The sequence below is a fragment of the Harpia harpyja genome, chromosome Z (assembly GCF_026419915.1).
Source record: "Harpia harpyja isolate bHarHar1 chromosome Z, bHarHar1 primary haplotype, whole genome shotgun sequence".
Taxonomy (NCBI): domain Eukaryota; kingdom Metazoa; phylum Chordata; class Aves; order Accipitriformes; family Accipitridae; genus Harpia; species Harpia harpyja.
This window is the reverse complement of record NC_068969.1, coordinates 83,712,723-83,737,270: the sequence shown is the minus strand read 5'-3', so window position 1 is coordinate 83,737,270 and position 24,548 is coordinate 83,712,723. Positions and strand designations below refer to the sequence as shown.

Sequence of the window (24,548 nt, the reverse complement as noted above, 5' to 3'; positions counted from 1 at the left end):
CATAAAGAGGCAGAATATTTAAGCAACAGTGAATGTTTCAACTCCAGAACACATATGCTTAAAGAAAATGTAAAATTTTCTGCATGATCATGCTATATTTTACTCCCATTCTGCTCTTATACATGTAATATAGAGGTATGCTTAATCATTATACAGATAATGACTTAATAAATGCAATAGCTTTTCATCATATACACATTACGTCATACTCCTAAAAGCACGTCTTAACATTTTTCTTTTAAAATCACTGCAGGACTCTGCTACTGCCAAAAAGAGTAGTTATATTAATGTGCAATGACAGCAGTGTCAGAATTATGCCCAGACTGATTCATATTTGTTCAAAAAAGAGTATCAGAACCTCTGATAGGGGTAGGGGGTCAGAATCTGTGTAAGTGGTCTGTATTAGTTCTGGCAGCTGAATTGCACCTGTGAGAGATAAAATGGTAATTGTACCATATTATCAGCCTCCAACACTGACATTAACGTGTCACACCACTCTACCATTACATGGATGGAAAGGTAATATTTGTCTTTGATTTCTTTTTAATTTTTACCAGGGAAAATATTTTCTGTGCAAGACATGTAACATCGAATAAATAATAAAGGAGATATATTTCTATAGATACCATACTAATATCTATGCATCTGCTCTATTATTTTTTTCTCTATTAGGTTTATTTTATGTTTTTCCTTTATGTAAACCTGCTGTATAGTCTTCTCAACAAATGCATGCATAACACAACCAGAGAGCACTGTTCATCCACTAAACAAATTCAAGCTATGTGATTTGTCCTCTGTCTTTCACCATGGTAAACTCATTGCTAACTTCTGCTACAGTGACTTAGTCACCTTCACAGCATTGCTTCAGACCTTTAAGCACCTCTGTTTTCAAGTCTGGATCTCAGGTCATCACATGTCTCCAAGAAGAGCTGTACAACACACTAACTTTTAACATAGGACTAGCACCAATATCCCCAGGTACTATCTGTTATCATCTCAGCTTGTCTATCTCACTTTTAGTCTTTCTGGAAGCTGTCCCCAGTAAATAGTCAACCCTACCTAAGGGAAGGTTGTTTATTAGTACTAAAACAACAATAAGATTATGACAATGACCTGTGTGTAAACATTCTCGTTTTCCCTTAAGTCTCACCATTATCTGTACATTTAGAGATACTCCAACTAGTTCAAACGTTATGTTATGCATGGCCTTGTAGTTACATCACTCTGTCCTCTCAAAAAAACCCTCAGTGAAACCTTTACTTTTATCCTGATCTCCTCTGCCCCTTCTCTCCAGTCTTAACCATTTAGGTTTTCTGTCTCTCTCCAGACTCTCGACTTTAGTAAAACAGCTATGTAACTATGAAATATCTTCATCGCTAGAAGCATGGCTCTATTTTGTAATTGTGTTTTTTTGTAAGGTGGCTTATTTACATCTACTGTTTTTTCATTAACCCCAAATATCTTGACAGGAATAACCTCATCAACTAGTTTGGACTCTTTTTTTGTAGCTCTCCTGGCAGTGTACAACACATTAAAAAGCTTTTCCCACTGCAGTTATCTTTTCTGTTTCTAGTTTTAGCATTATTTTCTTCTGATGAAGTATTTCAGAAGCAGCAGTCTCAATCTTCTAATGGAAATGGAATTTTCTATCCCATCTCTTGGCTGCAAATGCTTTCCTTCCTGCAGAACTGTAGATTGAAGGCGATAATTTCCAGGGATGCTTTTTCTCAACCTGAATGAATCTTGACATACCGTTAATATCAGTGGGATCGGAAATTTGCATTGTTTGACACCGCATATACGAAAGACAGAGAGAAACCCCTTGCAGATGAAATAAAGGTAATTCTTTAAGTTAATGAATTAAAAAAGAAAATCTGTTAAGAAACTTTTTACTTGAAGGAGCATACAGTAAAGAAGTAACCAAAAAGCTTGCTTCAACAAGCATATAAGTGGTGATATGAGTAAATGGCAAGGAGTCAAAAGAGCTGCCAAAATACCCCCCCACCACCACATAATAGCATCATGCTGCAAACGAAAAGAGTACCTTCTTACCAATGCTTGCTTTTCATCTTACATGATTCTGTAAAACCGCTCTTTAAGAGATGTGTTTCTGAGCCAGCACACTGTCTTTGAGTTCAGGGTTTGTGCAGAACACAACTTACAAGACCCAAAAGGACAACTGTGCTGAAGGAGGTAAACTGATGACACTTCCTGCTGAGTAACTTTATTCTGATCCTATAACGTAGTGGACTTTCTTCCAAAGAGGATCTTCTTTTCATTTGAAACAAGTAGGTGGAATCCTAATGATTTACACATTAATGCAGCACAACAACAGTCTCATTTTCCCTCTCCCCCAACATTAAAAAACAAAGAAAAGGCATGTATGTTAATCCTAGTATTTTGGACACTTTCCAGTTCAGATAATTGCATTCTGTCTACTAACGATTCTCCTGCAGTTTCAATTAGATAGAATGTTCTTTTTCACTGTCCCGAGCTCTTGTGCAGTATTGCTGTTCACTGTTTAACAGCTGCCACATTTCACTCGGGAGGTGCTTGCATTTCAGTATTTAATGAGATAAGCCTTATAACAGGGCTTTTAATTAGATGCATTGTGACTTTTAAACTGAAATCTGTATCAGAAAAATTAGATGCTGTGGGAAGGAAGAATTTCTCAGAAAAAGTTCAGATACCTTAGGAAAGAGTCAGATGTCCTGTATAACACAAAGATGCAGAGATCCTGTAAATCAGGGTTTCTATCCACTGAAATAAGCAGTAGGCAAGGGAATTGCAATCAGTCCACCTTTCTTCTTTGAGCATATAGAACTTTTATTTTATTTTATTTTTTATTTGTTGCATTCTGTGCAAAATTTAACAGTTTGTGTAGGGAAAGCTGAGCATAACCTCAGTCCACAGCTGTCAACATCTTTTGCTTTTCTCCTTCTACTGAAAAAAAAACCCCAGACATGCTTTTGAGTTCCATCAGAAGAATAAAGAACTGGGACAGCTTTATCATATCATGAGCAAATATTCTGTACCTAGCTGTAGCTGGAGTAGCAGGGAGTTGTGATTTTCATTGCTATGTGTTGGTATAAAGGAATGACCCTAACTAAGAGAAAGGTCTCAGGAATTTCTGGACAAGAGCTCAGAGCAAAGAACTGAAGAAGATACTCATCTACATCATTTGGAAAGATATTGAAACATTGGAGAAAATCTGGTGTAAAATACCGTTTGTCCTTATCATTGCTTATAGTCCAGTTACAGGTAGTTTCTCAGTGTAGTGTTTGCAAATTTCACTGCTTGTCTTTCCACACAAATGTATGAGGGACCTAAAGCAAACATTCAGAGATTCAGGAGTCAGATTTCAGCATTCAAGATTAAAATTCAATCATTAAAAACTGGTACAACACAGGCATTTAAAAGTCATGTGGTAAAAGACTGAGGTAGTCCCCAGTCGATGCTGGGACCCAGCATCCAAACTGTATGTGATTCAAGGCTTTTAACTGAGATTAACTCCTGTATGTCACTCAACAATGAATGCCCACTAACAGTTGGGCCATATTGTGTGCACTCCTGAAGCAGATTTTCCACTTCAGTTTCATCTGGAAGGTATCCAGTTTGCAGACCCAGGACACAAAGTGAACAAAAGCCTGGTCAGTGGACACAGCCAGAAGATTCACTTCAAAAGCCTGGTCCAAATTCTAATGCTAATGTTAACACTGTGTTTGTAAAATGTTGTTGTAACCCAGTTTATTTGTAAATCTTACAGTAAACAAAGCCAACTTTACACTTGCAGATGATGCAAACAAAAATGAAAGACAAATAGACGAATTCTTTTTGCTTGGACAACTCTGGGATTATTTCTAGAATTCTGCTGTTTCTCAGATGCTCAGTTGTACACACTCTAAAAACATCTGCAGATGAAGCAAGCCATAAAAGTAACTCTGAGTTATTTATGATGTCAACAGATGACATGATGTAGCAAATGCTTATAATACAGAAAAAACAACAAGAGATGGATTTTTAGAGATACCTACACGAAATTTATAGCAAGATAAGGAAAGAATAGGTGTGATTTTTCTTAAAACCAAATTATGTTAAAAGAAGCGTGACTATCTATATTCAAATCTCTTAGTTTTAATCAGCTACATATCAATATATTTCTCCAGTTTTGTTAATTCAGTTCCCTTTTTTACTTTTTAGCTCTAGATAAAGCAATTATGGGATACTAATGACAGAAACTATGTATACATGCAGATATACAGACAGACATTTCTTGGAGCAGTTTGAGATATACATAATTTCTGAGTTTATCCATTTATCTGGCTGAGTCTACCTTGGATTTTCATAATCAGTATGTAATAAAATCACAACATCTTTACTTGTCATACAGCACCAACCACTATTGCTGACTTAGAATCTCTAGCAAGGAATTAAATGTTCTGTTTTTTTTTCCTTTTCAGACCAAGAAACAGACAAAATTGTATGTCATACAGCAAAATATGTATCAGAAGAACAGTGTTTCATGTATCCCTATGTGATACAAGTACTGTTGCATACAAAATTTATTTCATAATATGTTCCATGAGGTTGAAATCTTCTTTCTTTTTACTAGTCAGTTCACCTTTCAACAAGCTTTGTTGGATCACTGAATCATGACGAATGATTCTTACATATTAGGATACTCAGTTCACACTGATGAACTAAGAAATTAAAATGTAATATGAAATTATGACACTGAGAATATTAGAGACAGTCCTTTCGTTGTGGAGACAGAATTCATAATTAGACCAAGATTTGCCCTTTAATTAAAACATAATCACACTGATTATGCTGAATGAATGCCATTTTGAGGAATTCAGCAAAATAACATTAAAACGACAAGAAGTTTTCATACATTTTTTGTCCTGAAGCAGCCATATTTCATTACACAGTACTGAAGGTTAGAAAGCAATCAAGTGTGTTTTGCCATCCCCATCTCAGGCTAAGGTAATTATTGGTCTGAGAGTTTCAATCTCTCTCTCCCCCTCCCCCTCCCTTATTTTTTTAACTGTGCTTACCCAAGAGGAAAATGAACCACAGTACTTATCAGCACAATGATACTGAAGGCAACTGACCACGGCTGGAGCCATAGGTTAGCTGCAAATCCATTAGTGATTAAAAAAAATAAAATTAAAAAAAAAAAAAATCTGTGAATCTAGGCTATAACTGAGTGATAATTGTAGAAAAATCACAAAACATGACAATGTAATTTGCATTAATATTGGATCAGAAAGGCTCTTAAAAGGCCAAGTAACAGAGGTGAAAAGTTGTCCATGAGGGGACTGAAAGAAACTTTATGAAATAATAATAATGTAAAAAATGCTTCAGTCATGTAGTTATTTGCACTCAGTCTGAACAAAAATTAATTTTAACAAAAAGCACTTTTTTTTGCACAAAAGAATGATAATTACCAGAAGACTATAAAAAGAATAAAATAATTAAAAGACCTTTAAGATCTTAAGTGGGACACTGACCTTAGACTAAAGAGACACTAACATTTCAGATTAAAATTTGAAGATGACACATTAATTTTAAAATAATTTGTATTATATTTTTGGACTTGTTTTAGTCTTGTTGATTCTGTTTTAAGTTGTGCAAATTGGGGTTTAATAATTCTCAGTTTAATTTCATATATTCCACAGAAATCTCCATATGTTAAAGGTGATTTTTATTTATTTCATTTTTTGCCATTAACTATTAATATTTTGCAACTTCTTTAAAGTTTCAAGAAATTTCATGAATGGTTTATTTCTACACTTACTACAAAGTATTTCTGTTATATATTACATAAAAAATTGCCATCATAAATCTGACTAACTCCCTCTTCTGGTCAAGATAAACTGTAAGATGGAAGAGGCATCATTTTATATGCAGTTATACATGAAAAAGGAAAACATTCATTTACCTAGCAATCATGTTTTCAGATGGTCTTTATAGTATCCAATGTTTTGATCTAAATAAATGCATGTTTGTGATCTGTCCCTTTTATCAAGTCTTCATTTTATCAGAAAAATAATCTTAAATCATTGTATCCAAGGATTAATATGACAGATATAACTGAGACTGACACGTTCAATATTTTATTGGCTTTGCTGAAGGATCGTCTATAAATTCCTGCAAGATGGAACCCCCTTGTTTATATAAAAGCAACTTAGGTAAAAGCTGGATTTCACAAAGTAATTTTGTTTCTGTTAACTTATGCATACTCACTATTTAAGCTGCTCACTATGAAGTACAGTCAAATAGATGTTGAATGCACAACTTTTTCTTATAAATTTCATCATTTATAAGGTACATCAAATATGTCACCTGAAATCCAGCTGTCCAAACTACAGAATGATGTTTGTAAAGGATGGTTGAAAAGCTTTAAAAACTAAATTAACAAATTCACCAGTTGATATAATAAAAAGAAGGTATTAAATCCTTTCTTAAAAAGAATTATAAAAATAGGGAAATCACAGGGTTCAGTAATAGTAACTGTTGTCTCTATCAAAGGAAAATCAAATATTTTCAAACAGAATAGAGATTTGAGAAACTCATTTGTTTCTATAGCATAGTATCGTCTTCTTTTTGCCTGAAGGAATGAGAGAATGGAGTTTCTATGACTGATTAGAAAAATGTCAGGAATAACAACATTTGAATGTCAAAGTGTTGCATGTGCACAACTTTGATTTGAACATTAGCTTAGTTGTTGTTTGACAGTTCTTATCTATGCCGGGAAAAGTCTTTACCTCTCCCACACATTCCCAAACATGTATTTTAAAGTTTAGGTGGGTTTTGCTCTACCTTTTTTTATGAAACTTACTGCTGCTGTATAATTCTATTCTTGGCTGGTTAAAACACATAGAAAATGCAACCCCAAAGACTGGTCTTCTGCACCAGCTTGGCTTGTTGTGATAAAACTGCTTCTCATGTGAATCTTCCCAACTCTCTGCCATTGCAGTCATCTTTGCATGTAGGGCTATTTCAGGACAGATTGCACACAGAATGGAATACACCCTTTCAGATGCACTCATCACTGAACACAAACCCATGGCTTTTCTGTCCACTCATCATGTACCTGTGCCTGTGTGCCCATGTGTATGTCTTGTTTGTATGGCACGCTTTCTGCCCAGAATTTAGCACATGCTTAAAATCTGCTCCTGGGCTTGCTGTAAAAGGTGGCTTAGTGACTTTTGTGTAAGTAACTTGGTCACTCACTTCCACTGACTCATAATGCCTGAGCATAATTTTGATACCTAAAATAACTTTAAAATAGATAGATTTATGGCTAAGCACAGTTCACAGTTTGACTAGATACAAAGGCACGGCATAGCTGAGGATGGGTGTAGGAACAGTATCTGGCTGTTTGTTCTATAGTTACAAAACCATTGACTAATTTAGAATGGAAAGCATTTCTGGAGGTCACCTAGGCCAACAATCTTTATGCGTGGTCCACCAGTAGTAACCAGCACTGTTGGCTCAGTAAAGCAGAGGCAGAGTGTGTACGAACAGTAGAGGCCCAGCAGAATTTTGAGGCTGGTACTTTAGGTTAAATACTTCTTTGTTGTTTTTTTTGTTTGTTTTAATTTAAGGATGGAACTAACTGTTCTCATATTTTTAATATGTAAAAGTTGGTGTCTTTTGGAAATGTGCCTCAGAGGATGTTAAACAGAATCTTTCTGAACCACTTCAAAACAGTCATTTAAGAATGGGGAAGACAGAGCAAGTCCTGCCTGCAGTGTTCACATAGGCCAGCATGATTCAAGTTCCATTTAAAACTTGCAGCACTTCAGAGCCTGATTTTAATGTGAAACAGAGACCTGGAATTGCTTGAACAGTTTAAAAATTACTCACTGCATGTACAGATCAGGTAAATCACAGCATGTTATGTACTAGTAGCAGTTGACCCTGGAGCCAGCAGAACTCAGCTTGCTGTGACATCACAGGGTAATGAGCTTGGTGCAGGAGCACCCCTAGCAACATCATGTGTCTGGTTCTGCCAGTGCTTCCAAAGTCACTACATTGGACTATTGTCTGTCCTCTGACCATAAGCCTTACTATGTCTCTCTGTTGCATTTCTTGTTCATTTTCAATACATCTTATTCTATGGAGATACATTCTTATTCTATTCTTATATATTCTATTCTTACACATTCTTCTATTCTGTGATAATGTTTGAGCAGTATAGAAGTACCAGTGAGAAGAAGCTACAGCACGCTGACTGCCAGGAGAACTGCCCAGAAGATCCACTTCCATCTAGTTTCTCATGTGTCTTTGCACATAAAAGCTTTGCAGAGAGCCTTGCAGAGCTTTGCAGACAGTCTGCAGCAAGGGAACAGCTGCTGAACCTTGACAGAGAAAAAGAGGACAGCAGGGAAACAGCATCAGTAGGAAAAGAGGAATGTAGAACAGAAGAGCAAAAAAGAGGTCCTTTAGAAGTCAGAACGAACAAACACCAGTGTCAAGGCTGGTCTTCTAAGGGTGGAAAGAATGTCAGTGTTTTGGGGGGCAGGAGGTATCAGTTGTTATATTTCTGACATGTCTGCATTTGTAAGGGAACAGCTGTTTTAGGACTCTCATGAATACAAGATCCTACAGACTCCTACGTTCCCGTGAAAGAGGTAGTTCTGCTGATGAGGACCTCCACTTAAAAATGGAGGAGAAAAGACAGTTCTGCTCATGTTAGTGAAGGCAGGTGAGATTGGGGAAAGCAAGTTTTCCAGAAATGTAGTTCCTAAGCCTGGATGTTTTTCAGAGTCCTTCCTTTCTATGTTGGGATGAAATTTACCCATGACACCTACATTTCTCAAATGTTTTGCAGAGAAACCAAGCAAAGTAGTGTTGTGTTGTGTTGTTTCTTTTTTTTATATTCTCTCAGTGCTGGCTAATGATGGCTTTTTCAACTTTAAAGAAAATGGTTATGTGTTTCTTTGTCTAGACTTTAACATTTTTTTTCTCTCTGGAAGAGTAATGATCTTTCTGTCTCTTTCTTTTGTAGAACATGACTTCAGCTGCTAAGGAGTTTGCAGTGGGTAGCAACATTTTGCCCTAAGCTAGCACAAGTAGATTGCATCAGCTGCCAACAGATTGGAAGAGGGCTTCCCAGACAAGGGCCAGGGGCTGGAGCACCTCCCCTATGATGACAGGCTGAGAGAGTTGGGGTTGTTTAGCCTAGAGGAGAGAAGGCTCTGATGACACCTTATTGCAGTCTTCCACTACTCAAAGGGGACCTAAAGGAAAGATGGGGAAAGACTCTTTATCAGGCAGTGTAGTGATAGAATGAGGTGTAACTGAAAGAGGGTAGATTTAGGTCAGATATTAGGAAGAAATTCTTTACTGTGAGGGTGGTGAGACACTGGAACAGGTTGCCCAGAGAAGCTGTGGATGCCCCATCCCTGGAAGTGTTCAAGGCCAGGTTGGATGGGCCTTTGAGCAGCCTGGTCTAGTGGAAGGTATCCTTGCCTATGGCATGGGGGTTAGAACTAGATGATCTTTAAGGTCCCTTCCAACCCAAACCATTCTATGTTTCTATGATTCTATAATTGCTGAAGTTTAACCCTGGCTGGCAACTAAGTACCACACAGTTGCTGGCTCACTCCCCCACAGTGGGAAGGGGAAGACAATCAAAAGGGTAAAAGTGAGAAAACTTGTGGGTTGAGGTAAAGACAGTTTAATAGGTAAAGCAAAAGCTGTACATGCAAGCAAAGCAACATAAGGAATTCACTCACTCACTCTCTACTTCCGATAGGCAGGCAAGTGTTTAGCCATCTCCAGGAAAGCAGGGCTCCATCTTATGCAAAGGTTATTTTGGAATACAAATGCCATAACCCTAAATGTTCCCCACTTCTTTCTTCTTCTCACAGCTTTTATTGCTGGGCATGATGTCATATGGTATGGGACACCTCTTTGGTTAGTTGGGGTCAGCTGTCCCAGCTGTGTCCCCTCCCAACTTCTTGTGTACCCCCAGCCTCCTCGCTGGCAGGGCAGTCAGATGTAGAAAAGGCCTTGACTCTCTGTAAGCACTGTTCAGCAATAACTAAAACATCCTTTTGTTTATCAACACCGTTTTCATCACAAATCCAAAACATAACATCATAAAAGCTACTATCAAGAAAATTAACTCTATCCCAGCCAAAACCAGTACATCTGGTGACTTTAAATGAGCATCTCCTGTTTCTAAAGCCTTATCTGCTTGGACAGATTTTACAATGTTGGCTATCCAGATAACTGCTTCCAGAGCTTCTGTTTCTGTTTTGTCCAGGAGTGGTCAAAAACCAAAGCAGAATGCCTGCTCTGCAAGCAGTCTCTGTTTTATTTTCCACAGAATTCATGATGAAGATGAATTTAAGGAGTACCTACTCAGACCTTCAGAAAATGGCTCTTTTGTCAGCCCTGATGGCTGGAGATTTCCTTACCATAACACCCGAACATGGGAACACCATACTTCAGCTGAATTCTTCAGTCTTGCCCTATCTCCTTTTAAGTTAAAAGCATATGATCAGCATGCCAAATATGACTCTCCTGTTCCACTGTGTGATGGAAAGAGCTGTTCAGACTCATCAATTATTACAATATCTCCATATGAGGCAGATTCTCAAGAACTAGATCACAGTTCATCTGACTGATATTGATCAATCCCCCTTGGGTGATGAAACTCCAGGGCTATCATGTTCCATTTCAGAAGAAAGAGGTTCATGCAACAATAAGTTCTCCTCTAGAGGTTTCAGAGAGTTCTGTTGAGGACTTTCTGTGAAAAGAACTAAACAGTAAACTCAGTTATAGGCTAATGCTGACTTACTTAAATGACAGTGAATATTCTTTGGACAATTGTGTTATTGCTGGGCATGTTAAGCCATTAGCTGAGAGGACACAAGAACTATTTGAGCTGTCCTTGGACAATGAGGAGTCAGTCAGGGAAGAGAAAAGGGAAGATGTGAAGAAACAGCAGCCAACTCAGTGTCACAGCTGTAGTCACATAAGCCAATCAGAAGTTGTTTGCCATACTCATTCATATATTCACAGAATATAGGTAGGTGTAAAACTGCTCATCCCCTGCAGTCAAGAAGAAAGATGATAAGAACAAATGTAAAGTAAAAGATCTATCTCCACAGGACTTCATCTGAAGACCCTCTTCAGGAAGGGACACAATGTGCTTTCCTTGTAATCACAGATTGTGCAGAAAAGGAACATCCACAAGTCCACAATCCTATTCACAGCACAGTCGAAGCAGTCATGGCCATAGGACTATGAAGGAGTATTGTGGCATAGGTCAACTTAAAAGGAGATGATCAAGAAACAGAGATAGCAGCATACACAGGAGCAAAAGAAACAAGAGGATATTGAGAACTTATAATGCCAGCACCTCTCAAGAAAGCCAGAGAGGCTCTCTAAGTCATGACAGTACTACATCCAGAGGAGTAAGCAGATCATGAGCACATAGCAAAGGCCCTGGAAAAAGATCAAGAAGCATAGACAGTCATGGTTATTATATGAGAGACAATTGCCAAAGTAGATACCAGAAGTGTTCTCCTTTTTATAGTCAAAACATGGTTGAAGATGTCTATGAATCCTCATGCAGGAGGAGGACTCAGCCTAATGCTCACTATTCAAGGTAAGCTACTAGTCCAGAATACAGTATATTGTCTTTTACTGAAATGATAAGTCTGCATAGCTGGAGGGGACTCTATGAGAGACACTACTGTTATTATGAAAGCTGGGGGTCAAGCAGTTAATCAAGCAATATGTCAAGGGCACCCTCTGAAAGTACTGAGGGAATTGAAAGTGAAAATCCTGTTGGAAAAAGGAAGTACAAAACTCACCACTTGGACAATACAGTCAAGGACCGCACAATTTAGAGAAAGGAAATGACCACAAGAAAATTTTATCAAAATTCAGTGACTGCTACAAAAATGAAGATAACGTTTCAGACAACAAAACAAGTGAGACAAAGTGTAAGAAAATGAAAAAAAGACATTAGGAGTGCAAGTATGGAGACAGTCTATGAAGGAAAAAATTATACAATGAGGCATTGTAAAAAGAATAAGGAAAAGCTTAAGTATAAGCACCAGAAAGATCACACAAGTAATTCAGCACTTTCTTTTCCAGTTGTGATTATGATTGATAGTGATAATGACAAGGAGCTAGAACATATTGAATTTGACAGCAGCATTACTTAGACAGGCACAAGTCAGATAAATGAGAAGGAAAATAAGTCTCCATCTTCTTTTCTGGGAATGACAGAATGTGAAGATATTTAGAGTCAGCAAGGAAACTGGAGTAGCCACCAAAAATTATTGTTTTACTACCACAAGAAGGGTCTTAGATGGTGACATTAGAAATGCTGAAGTTGAGCTTTGAAAAATAGCAACTGATCAGAGCCTTGTCATAATGGATACCAGTACTAACACCCCTCATACAGGAACTGTAACTAGCCATGTTTAAGGCACACAAGCAGCATCCTCCAGTCAACTGTCGTCTTCTTTCTAGAAAGGACTTCTAGAAAGGACTTCCTTTCTAGAGCATCCAGAAGAACCACCATTGATGTTAAGGCTGCCAAACAGACTTGTCAACAGATCCTGTTGGTTTGATTTCCCAGGAGAAAAAAAAAAAAAAAAAAAAAAAAAAAAAAAAAAAAAAAAATAAATTAAAAAAAAAAAGTACTGTTTTACACTGAACAATTCTTAAAAGTGAAGAACATAGAGTATTGCTAGCACAACTTCTAAAGTTTCTCAGAAGAGCATTTGAAAGTTGTAATTTCACAAAGCAATCCTATATTCTCATAGTTTGTAAAATATATCCACAGAATATTTCAAAGTTGTGTTTAAAAAAAAAAAGAAACAACCAAAGAAAAACACACAAATGCATCACTTGCTTTCTTTGAAACATGGTTCTCTTCTTTCACTTGTACTTGAGACAACCTTACTCAGAAAGCCAAAATTGACCCTTCTCCTCCCTAAATGTACAGAACAGGGTGGGCTGTAGAACTGACCCTCAAGTTCAAGGACTTGCTGCTGAAGGGGGAAAGAAGGTGGCCACTGCTGAGATGCCTGGACAGCGGACACCTTCAGGAATCCTTTGCTGGACACCCAAATCAGTCATGGTCATGGAAAGTGTATGCCTAATGCAGTAGGAGAAACCCTGCTGCTCTCCTTATCAATGAAGAGTAACACTTAGCAAGGATAGTTCAAAACTCACAAAATGGACTCCTGGATTGCAGTATCACAGGAAGGTTATGAAAACATGGCCCAGGTAATATTATTTCAAGGTGTCATGGTTTAACCCCAGCCAGCAACTAAACACCACGCAGCCGCTCACTCACTCCCCCCCACCCAGTGGGATGGGGGAGAAAATCGGGAAAAGAAGCAAAACCCGTGGGTTGAGATAAGAACGGTTTAATAGAACAGAAAAGAAGAAACTAATAATGATAATAATAACACTAATAAAATGACCACAGCAATAATGAAAGGATTGGAATGTACAAATGATGCGCAGTGCAATTGCTCACCACCCACCGACTGACACCCAGCTAGTCCCCGAGCGGCGATTCCCCCTGTCCCCACTTCCCAGTTCCTATACTGGATGGGACGTCGCATGGTATGGAATACCCTGTTGGCCAGTTTGGGTCAGGTGCCCTGGCTATGTCCTGTGCCAACTTCTTGTGCCCCTCCAGCTTTCTCGCTGGCTGGGCATGAGAAGCTGAAAAATCCTTGACTTTAGTCTAAACACTCCTGAGCAACAACTGGAAACATCAGTGTTATCAACATTCTTTGCATACTGAACTCAAAACATAGCACTGTACTAGCTACTAGGAAGACAATCAATCAACTCTATCCCAGCTGAAACCAGGACACAAGGGAAACCTTTCATTCCATTAGCAGTGCTAAAATATACCCAGTGTACAAATCCAATCTGTAGGACCAGGAGGCACTTCTCAGTTCATGGATCTAGGACGACATCTTGCTTACTGATTACTGTGAAGGGCCACAAATACTTGTTTCCTCTTTCCTCCCATAGCCCTGTTTCCTTTGATTGGAGAGACCCAGACATGCAAAAAGGGAGCATGCAATATATACCAACAGGTCCTTCTGTGTTAACAGTGGTATAGGCACTCCTTCAGAGAAATTGCTTTTTTCTTAATGTAATGGGAATGAGGTTGGCAAATATTAATGAATAACTGCATATTTTGGAAAATCTAGTATGTGGACTAAACAGATTCATAGCCAGTTGCACAGCTTTCTCTGAACATTTAAAGGAACATCTCTAAGAGATAAAAACATGCAAACAAATATTGTAAAGAGTTAATTCCAGGAACTCTACATGTAGCTTATAGATTAGGAAACTGCTATTCTTGTTTTTTTGTTTCTGAGATCATTTCAATTGGGTAGTACCAGACTTGATTTCCACTAGTTTAAGTCCAAAATCATTACATATTTGTCTGTTTTCAGATAAGATTCTGCTGTTTTCTTTTGGAGGATGTGTTCAGCCTTTACTCCAGATGGATTATGAATGCCAAAAAAGCCTAAATAGCATCTGAACATCTACACATGTAAATATAGTTCTTGGTCATCAATGTTTGGGAGCTGAGCTTTAAAATTCACTGGCTTCAGTAATAAATGCTATCTTCTTTTTTTGTATAGTGAAATTGTCTTAAAAAAGGATTCCTGTAAGCAAGACCTCTCTACTTCCCTCCTGAGGTGGGTGGTCATGGACTCACAGGGCAGTAGATGATCAGACACTTATGAATTCAGAGAGGTATATAAGGCATTTCATTTAATCTTGATCCCACGAAGAAAAGATTTTTCACCAGAGCCTGAACAAGGGATTTTTTTTCACTATCCTTCTCTCAGTGTTGAAAAACAGTGGTATCACAAATGTACAAACCTGGGAAGAGCTAGGAAAGTGTTTATTACTGTATTAGCTATTGGAATTGTAGTGTAGTGGAAACAGAAAATAACAAGAAATACTTTTTTTTTATATATACTATTCTTCCAAAAGACTGTACTTCCTGGTATCTAGCTGCTATTAGAGAAGCCTTATCATGTCAGACCAAAAGCACATCTAGCGAAATACTTTGATTTCAACAGTGGGCAACAGCAGAGAGACAAAGGTTAAACTATAAAAGCTAAGCATGGAGTATTTCCTTGATATATGTTCTTAGCTTCCAGTCTGCAATATTTAGATATGTGTCAAGCTTCTCTGTACAGTAGTGCAGTACAGGTGACAGATGTCCCATACATGCATAAATATTTTAGTGTTCTTTCTGAAGTTGCACTGTAGTACCTAGAAGTTAATAAATATTACTATAAGTACTTGGTATTGCTTCCTATTCCTCTTGGATTGCAGAAAGATATATAAAAAATAATATAAAAGGAAACTTTGAGTTGTATGTCAAGTTTAAGCTCACAGCCAAATATATAAACTGTTCAAATTAGGAATATGGACTGACTTTTGAATTAAAACATTTATGATTATCGTTTCATTGTTAAACCAGAAAATATTTTCACCATCCAATTATCTGTCCACCAAGCTGTTGAACAAGTTCTTTTCCTTTCTGTTTACAATAAAGTACAACATAGCCAGTCTTATCTATTTGTTTGCATATTAACAATTGTTTTCATTCCAACAGAGAGTTTGAAAAATTGCTGTGCTAAAAGAAAATCTAACATTAGACAGAAGCACAGACAAATGTAGAGACTGTATGCAATCAATGAGTTTGGCATTAAAGACATAACTTAGTTTACCCTAGAGAACCAAAAATAAATTCACCATTGGTTCTTGGCTCACACTACTTCTAGGAGCAGAACATAGGGAATGCACATAACTCATAACATCACAACCCACTGCTTCAATAAATGGCTATTATTTCTAACTTACTGAAGGTTTCTTGTGTTTGATATAGTTTTGCCATGTTTGCAGTTTATTAAGTAATTGTACTAACACTAGGCCCAGAAAGAAACAACTAGTTTGTGGTGTAAAGGTTCTATGAAAAACAATCATTGGTTTTTCCTTCCTCCCTGCTTGCCCCCACTCCCTCCTCCCTAGTAACTCAGTGGTGGATTTAAGAATTAATGAACAGCCAAAGGGTATTTTCCATTAAACTACAACTGTTTCTAACAAATCACATTTTGACACTAATTTTTTTCCCACTGTCCCCTGTTTAAAATATTGTGAAAGATATCCAAACTGCAAAATGAGTTCAATACATCCAATCCAAAAGGTTCAGAAATGCAATTTGGAGTATTGTGATATTACAATACCAAGACTGCCACAAGAACAAAGAGTTTTGTTTTGTGATATTTCTGTTCTCATTATTCTGAGATTGTCATGAAGATGGATTCTATACAGTTTCCTGCTTTATTTTTGCAGCCTTTGTTATGAATATGGTCTGATTTTGTGCCAACCTTTGTCACTAGAATGAGAATCAGAATACATTATGAAAACTAAAATGTACTAAGCATTAAAATTCTGTGATAGCTCATTCTTGTGACAAAGAGATCACTGGAAAAGAATGGCACAAAATTAATCAATTATAGTGACAGTCTCATGATTGTAATAAGAATAGAAAGTGGCACTACATTTTGTGCATTTACATAACTGAGGAATGGTTTAAAATTAACTCATTCACATCTGGATATTCACCTCTGTTCCTAGAAAATCAAAATTATTGTACCTTGACTAATGACTATAGGTAGTGAATATACGCTGATATGAAAAAAAATTACAAATTCTGCTTATTTTTGAGTCATTCCCCAACATTCTCATAATATCTTTCTAATACATATAATTTCTTTTTTTCTCCCAGTAAGAGAAAAGTCTTACCATCAGTTCCTAGTACATAGCTATACATTTTGGAAGTACAGTGAGAAGGAAGGCAAAAATGTTCCTTTGAAAATAAGACAAAAAAGAGAAGGAAAGCCCCTGAAATGCTCCTCTTCAAATTTTTTTATCTTATGCCTTTTTTTTTTCTTCAGATTCTTTTATCTCTTGCTTATTCTGATTAAAAAGAATGCATCAAAAGCAATTATTTTCAGGAATATCAGAAAAACACAAAGTTAAAGGCATTTAGAAAACTCCTCTGTCTGGTTACTGGCTCTTCTTTTCTTGGTTATGAGGTAGAATTATCAAAATCCAGCAAGAGCCCAAGCATATAGATCAAGGGCTGAGGCCTCATGGTAGATTAACTTGGTTAGATACCCCATGTAGGCAGATTTTTATTGACAGAAAACAACTATAGCACCCTTCACAAATCAATGGGAGCTCTGGAAATCCTACTTCATCGGGGAGACAGTGAAGGGCAGCCCCCGGTGTGGTCCTTGCAGTGACTGGCTCCTGGTATACCCAATGCAACTCAGACCATGGCAAATTTTAAAAAAATTCTGAGAAGCATACAAATGCACTCAACGATGTGTGGAAGCAACCTCCACCTAAGAAGAAACTATCCTGTATGCAGACTGAAAACTGTTGGTGCGGAGATTAGAAGTTTGGGCAGGGATTTTTTTTGTGTTTTTCTCAATATCTTGCATTTAACACTTGCAAAGACAAAATACATGATGGACCAGCTGATTTGATTCAGGTCAGCATACTTTTGACATCATTGTAAGCACTATCTTTATTCAGATATGTATTAATTTACAGATGATTTTGGACTGGTGATTAAAATGATACACTGTTATTCTTGGCCCTGCCTACAGGTTTATAAAAAACAAAGAAAATAAAATGTTCCTTGGTTCCAGTGACCCTGCTGCTTCATTAGATTTTTGACTATGCAACCGGAAAAATTATACAGAACTTTGCTTGTTAGTTGGATTTCTAAGACCCCCACCCCGAGTTCTGGGAATGTCTCTCCTACTGTTTGAATTCTTTCCATCATAGTACAGTTTCATAGAGGTAAAGGTGGGATCTGTTATGAAACTAACCCTCTTTATGGATAAATGTGGTTGTCAGGTTATTACAGTCGTCCATTTTCTCTTCATTAGAGTTGTCTTACAGTGAGCAAATTATACGAAGTAGGGCTTCTAATATAATAAAGCATTCCTATTCATTAGGAAATAGATTCCTTTCCTCCTTCCAGCCAAAGTTCACTGCAAAGATACTCAAGTAAAGACACAATGCTGCTCACAGAGTTGTTGGATCTCAAGGAAATGGGCATAAGATTACGTTTGCATCATTTTTTTTTGTAATAGTTTTGAATTAAGATATAAGAAGGAAAAAAGATTTATCCCTAAAATTATTTTTTACTGCTGGTAATCTTCCCTTTGCTATGTGACATATTAAAAACGTACTAAAGATGATCAATTATAGAGTTTACACAGTTGCCATATAATCATCAAAACTAATCTGAGTCTTACTTATTTTAACTTAACTATTTTTGCCATGCAATTCTCATCTTAGCACAGTTGCTAAATCTTTTTTTAATAAATATCCTAGCAACAGTGGTTAAAAAATACTTTTTCTATCAGTGAAAGAGTGGAATGAAACACAAAATGGACCTGGCAATAATAACCTTCCTCAGTTTGGAACCTGAAAATGTTTTGACTCTATGATATCCAGTCACACTGGTAGAATAGCAGAAAAATTTTGTATTTCAAATTACAAATGGAAGCCAACATCATATTTTTTTTTCTTCTTTTAATATTTTTGATTGTTTTGATATTTGGGAAGTAGGAGAGGGAATTTGTTAAAACTTATGGTAAATAAGGTGATGATTCTTAGACTACATTATTAAAAACTAACTTGACACAGTAAGAGAAAGTCTTTGTAATGTAAAATACAAGTAATCATTTAAAGAAATAAAGATAGAGTATTTCTAAATAGTAAATCTATAATTGTGACAGATGTGATTTTTTCCAAATTCATTAATCTATTTTATACCCTGTTGTACTTTCTTGATGGTTTGGTAAGATATGACTAGATTTCCTACATCTTTATTTCTCCTATTAACATAAGAGGAAAAATAAAGAAGTTGTAGAAAATGACCTTGTCTTTGACAACAAAAAACTAATGAGAGATGGTGGGTGATCAGTGTGTTCATTCCAGTATAAGACTGTCTTGGTAATTCATAGCATTAGGAATCAGTCTTGGAAAAGCTTCTTTCTTGGTTTGGTGAGGGAACTTAAAACAGAAAAGTCACCCACTAACAGGTAAAAATTACACTAGGTGAATTATTTTACTGGGGTTTTTTAAATCTTTCAGAAAATTTTCATGTCTTCCTGTACACATCCCGTAGTTAATAGCTTCAGGAGGCAATTTCCTTTCCTTGACAAATAAAGTTTCCATAAAATCACAGAAGTATATCTTTCATAAACTTGCTTGAAACAGACATTTTTTTCTGAAGCAGGTACAGATAACATTTTAATTTTTTTAAATACAGTATCAGCCAATATCTCAAGTTACCCTGAATAGTCAGAGGAATAGAGATAAAGGCTGCACAAATACCATTGTTGTATCTTAAAATGAGATAGAGTGATATATGCTATTTGCTTTCTAGTTAAATTAATGTAGTGCTAAGCCCTGTATAAGTATACTTGCATAAACACTTAACTGGTTCAGTGTCAAACTTAAAATAGAAAACAAATCTAATAATTTTTCCCTAAAATATCAGAACTTATTTGTCTGAAGAAATTAAAACGTGATTTGCTATATATCACTGTGTATGCACTACTGCCTTGTGTGTGATCCCAGGCTAGTTCATTAGATTCTCAAGGATCCACAGAGCTAAACACTTGAGCTTAATTTGCCCATGGGAAATAATATGCTAAATAATAGTATATTCTGATTAAGTCTTCTCAGGCAAAACATGTGCTTGGTGGCCATAACCTTCTAAATTAACATCCCACAACAAAATTAAAATTCAGTGTCATTACCTCAGATGATGATAACATGCTTATGGCATTTAGTCCACTCAAGCATAATACGGTGTGCTGGTTTTGGCTGGGATAGAGTTAATTTTCTTCATAGTAGCTAGCATGGGGCCATGTTTTGGATTTGTGCTGAAAACAGTGTTGATAATACAGGGAGATGTTTTTGTTACTGTTGAGCAGTGCTTACACAGCGTCAAGCCCTTTTCTGCTTCTCACCCCACCCCACCAGTGAGCAATTTGGGGGTGCACAAGAATTTGGGAGGGGACACAGCTGGAACAGCTGACCCCAACTGACCAAAGGGATATTCCAGACCATATGACGTCATGCTCAGCATATACAGTTGGGGGAAGAGGAAGGAGGGGTGACACGTTTGAAGTGATGGTGTTTGTCTTCCCAAGTCACTGTTATGCGTGATGGAGCCCTGCTTTCCTGGAGATGGCTGAACACCTGCCTGCCGATGGGAAGTAGGGAATGAATTCCTTATGTTGCTTTGCTTGCATGTACAGCTTTAGCTTTACCTATTAAACTGTCTTTATCTCAACCCATGAGTTTTCTCACTTTTACTCTTCCTATTCTCTTCCCCATCCCACCAAGGGGAAGTGAGTGAGTGGCTGTGTGGTGCTTAGTTGCTGGCTGAGGGTAAACCACAACATATGGTGTCCTAATCATAAAAGTAAATTACTTGTTAAAACTTGTATTAAGTTCATGATGAGTTGGTTTTCACTGTTTTTTACATTTTACATCCTTTCAAAACACATTAAAGAAAATGTAAAAATACCAAAATAATAGAAATCACCTAAACTTCTGAAGAACCTCTTGCAATTCATTTATTGAGACTGAGAGCTCTGACACATTAGTAGTTTGCAGAGCTAGATGAATGCCTTGCTAATAAGATTCATAGGATCTTCAAATTTTGGACAGTGAGGGGTGGTTCACATGTTTTGGATTAACATGATTCAGATTCACTAAGGATTTTTTACTGCACAACAGCCTCTGGATCTGCTATTAATTATTCTAAGGCATCTCTCTTTCCTTTTTCCTTGCAGCTAAGTAATGTTTTATCCCCTGTTGACATTGCTGGGAGAAATTTGTGCCACTCTTCATCTTTGGATTTCACTCTCTGGAATGCTAATAAAGAACTCATAGTTACTCCACCAGAAATCCTGACTAAATTACTCCCTCAGGGGAGAGGTATATCTGTGTGCTTCATCCTGCAGCAATGAATCTAGGACCTGGCAAATACCCGTTACTAATCGGCAACTCAGAGGGCTTCTTAAAGGTTGACTTAGACAAAAATGTGCATGCTGTTAGACTGTTTTCTTAAATCTACCCTGGGACTGGAAGTGGAGTAGAAGAGTTTCACTGCAAAAACCAGTAACAGACCACTGTTACAATACTGGAAATGGTAGAATAATTCTTGGGAACGTGTAGGACTCCCTTGCAGACATTTCAAAAATTTCTGGTGGTGTCATGAAGAATCTGAGTGGTCAATGGAGATTGTCAATTCCCTCATATATATTTGAAAGTAAAAGATTGCTGAGGCTTCTTAAAATATGTATTTTGCAGAAACTAGGACTTAGAAGCAGAGAGGAGAGACAAAGAATACGGAGTAAATTAACTCCTGATCACTGAATAGCTGGGAATATTTTAACTTTGCCATACTATGAAGATAAGTGTAAAAACCCAAATGTTTAAACAGTGTTATTGGTGGCTGGCGGGTAGAGTACACAGGACTGAAGAACATGTACAATGCGAAAAGCTTATTGGATTTGCACAGGGCTTGTTCCCTCTGTGTTGAAATACTGTATTTTGATAGATGAACACAGATTAACTTTGTTAACAAATTACTAAATTATTTGGTATGAATTGGTTTCTTTCTTCTTAATTGTGGAGGCATGAAGAAAGGACAGCAAAGAGTCTGAAAGTAAGTATCCCTTTTCTGAAAAGAACAGAAATATTCTGAGATCATTAATCAAACAAACTCACTTTTTCTTATCCCTGTACCTCTCTACCATACTGAGATTATTTTGTTTTGTTTTGTTTTGTTTTGTTTTGTTTTGTTTTGTTTTAAACAGGACTCTTTGACAGTGTGATAATGAGAAGAGACGTGGTCCACTTCATGGCCCTGTGCTTTACTGATTTCTTATACAGTCTAAGGACAACCAATGGCATGAAATCCAGGCTGAAAAGGCTGGAGAAGCTTCCCACATCAGAAGTCTGCTAGTCCGAGTGACATTATCTGAGAAACGAGTTTTCTTTCATCACCAATGTGCTGAGTAGACAAAAGAGAAGAAAGTGAAAGATCACATCCTGGGAACCTTTCTGCTGTACTACTTTTATCATGGCACACCCTCCAACTATTATTATCCCCATTTTCCCAGATACACCTGCTCCCAAAACATGTGGTGCTAGAAAACAAGTTTTATGCAGTCTGCTTATATGCTTGTGTGTAAGAATGGGGAAGGGAAGAATACACTTCCAAACACTAGTTTCTTTTAGATTTTGCTGACTTCGGAGAGGAGAATTTCAACAGAGTGCCTAGGGGTGCAGAGAGAGAGCGAGCTGAGCTTTTAAAGTTGAATATCCAAGAGACTAAGCCCAAAAGATTACCAAAGCCAGGAAAAACAAAACAGCATTGTTCACTGCAGTTTGATTCTCTTGTGAACCCTCTCAAGAAAACAGTTTTCTTTTTCCTTCTTTTTCTTTCCATATATTTCTTTTTCTCCATACATTTATTTTTCATAATGACACTTGTCTCATCCTTTCTTTCTTCTAGAGGTAGTATAGTTTCTCAGTAAGAAAAGTGAGCTTCTAAATAAGGTGTTATAAAAGCTCAGACAGAAAAAAGAAGTCACAAAAGAAGCAGAGAGAATTAAGGGAAGATCTAACGGTATAAAGAACATAGGAAAAGGTAGCAAGAGATATGGATGAAATGAGAAGAAAAATCTGAAGAAACTTGAAACAAAAAATTACTGTGACATATCTATGTTCCTATATAAATCTAGAGGGTGACACATTGCTGTTTAAATAGATCAAGTTGCACAAGGAGCTGAGACAAACACCTTCAACCCTAACAGCGTAGAAAGAGAGGCAAAGGAGGGGATATAACTGATGAAGAGCTATGAAAGCAAGCAGACCTGTAGCAGTAACAGTGACAGTTTTAGTCTTTAAACAGGGAAGCCTGTTGTGGTGTTAAACCTTGGCAGACAGCCAAAGGTCCACCCAGCTGCTCGCTCACTCCCCCTCCTCTGCAGGAGAGGAGAAGAAAATAAAATGAAAAAAGCTCATGAGTCAAGGTAAAGGCAGGGGATGACTTACCAATTATTGTTACAGACAAAACAGACTTGATTGGGGGAAAATGAATTTAATTTATTGCCCATTAAAATAGATCCATATAGTGAGAAACAAAGACAAACATTAAACCAACACCTTTCTTCCCAACACCTTTCTTCCCCCCTCTCTCAGGCTCAACTTCACTCTTTATTCCTGACTGCTCTAGTTGCCCTAGGCAGTGTGTCAGGGGTGGCGGGTGTGTGATCAGGACACAGCAGTTTCTCTATGCTGCAGCTTCTTCCTCATTCTTTTCCCCTGCTCCAGTGTGTGCTTCTCTCCACGGGCTGCAGGGAAATCTCTGCCTCAGCACCTGGAGCACCTCCTCCCTCTGCTTCTCTGCCCTTGGTGTTCACTCTCATGTTTCCCACTATTTTTCCCTCCTCTGACTGTCCAGCGTCTTTGCCCTTAAATGTGTTTTCACCAAGGCACCACAATCTTTTCTGAGGGGCTCAGATCTGTCCTTTGGGGTGATGTTGGAGGTGGCTGGAACCAGCTGTGTCCAGCACAGGTCAGCTCCCAGCCACTTTTTACAGAGGTCACCCCTGCAGCACCCATCACCAGCACATGGGCACCTGCATAGGGTGTGGACCTGTTCACTACTGAGTGATGTGGAGGTTGCAAGCAGCCTTGCAGAAAGAGGAGCAGCTTAAGGGCTGCAGGAGGCAAATCCATTTCAGCTGTGTGTTGACAAGGTTCAGGGCCAGAGGCTATTTATGACCTAGTGACCCGTACCTCCAGGACTTGTTTCTTCAGGGATACTAGCCAGGCAAGCTGCCACCTGCTTCCACTTGTAATTTGTAGGGCTTGAGAGGGAACTGCCCTTGTGAAGTGACAGAAACCCAGTGCAAACCTAACAGCTGCATGGTCTGCTTTTAAGCATTTCATTCAGACACCTAAAACACTGAGTAGCTTATACACCACTACACTGCTGGTGAATTATAGTCCTCTTCTTTTTTTGATTGAATTTATTTCTCATTGTTTCTAATCCTAAGTGACCAAAAGGGCAGGTTTGGGGGGGTTAGGTTTTTTGGTTCGTTTTTTTTTCTTGTTTGCTGGCTGTTTTACTGGTACCTAAATACTTCCTGAAATGTTGTGCTTACCACTTAGCACATCAAACAAATAACTATTATTTATTAAGAAAAAGCCAGTATTCTATAGGTAAAACATATGATTGACCATTTCTAATTGTTTTTCATCTAATACATGTCAGAAAGATTAAAATTTATCACTGATACATCTAAGAGTTTAAGACAACATTTATACAGCCTTGCAAAAATACACTTTTTTTCAAATTTTCCTCAGGTAACATACATAAATTTTTGTTTGCTTGCTTG

General features: G+C 37.5%; 2 protein-coding genes and 1 pseudogene across 4 annotated transcripts in view; 2 read left to right on the top strand and 1 right to left on the bottom strand.

Annotated features, from left to right (window-relative positions):
* PTPRD (protein tyrosine phosphatase receptor type D) overlaps window positions 1-24,548 on the bottom strand; it is a 1,297,083-nt gene that overhangs the window by 856,591 nt on the left and 415,944 nt on the right. The window lies entirely within an intron of this gene.
* On the top strand, window positions 10,230-11,144 carry LOC128136672 (E3 ubiquitin-protein ligase Topors-like). The gene is given in 5 exon segments (XM_052776591.1): window positions 10,230-10,639; window positions 10,641-10,707; window positions 10,709-10,991; window positions 10,994-11,065; window positions 11,068-11,144. Coding segments are annotated over 5 exon segments (909 nt in total).
* LOC128136671 (E3 ubiquitin-protein ligase Topors-like) lies at window positions 11,268-12,197 on the top strand (annotated as a pseudogene).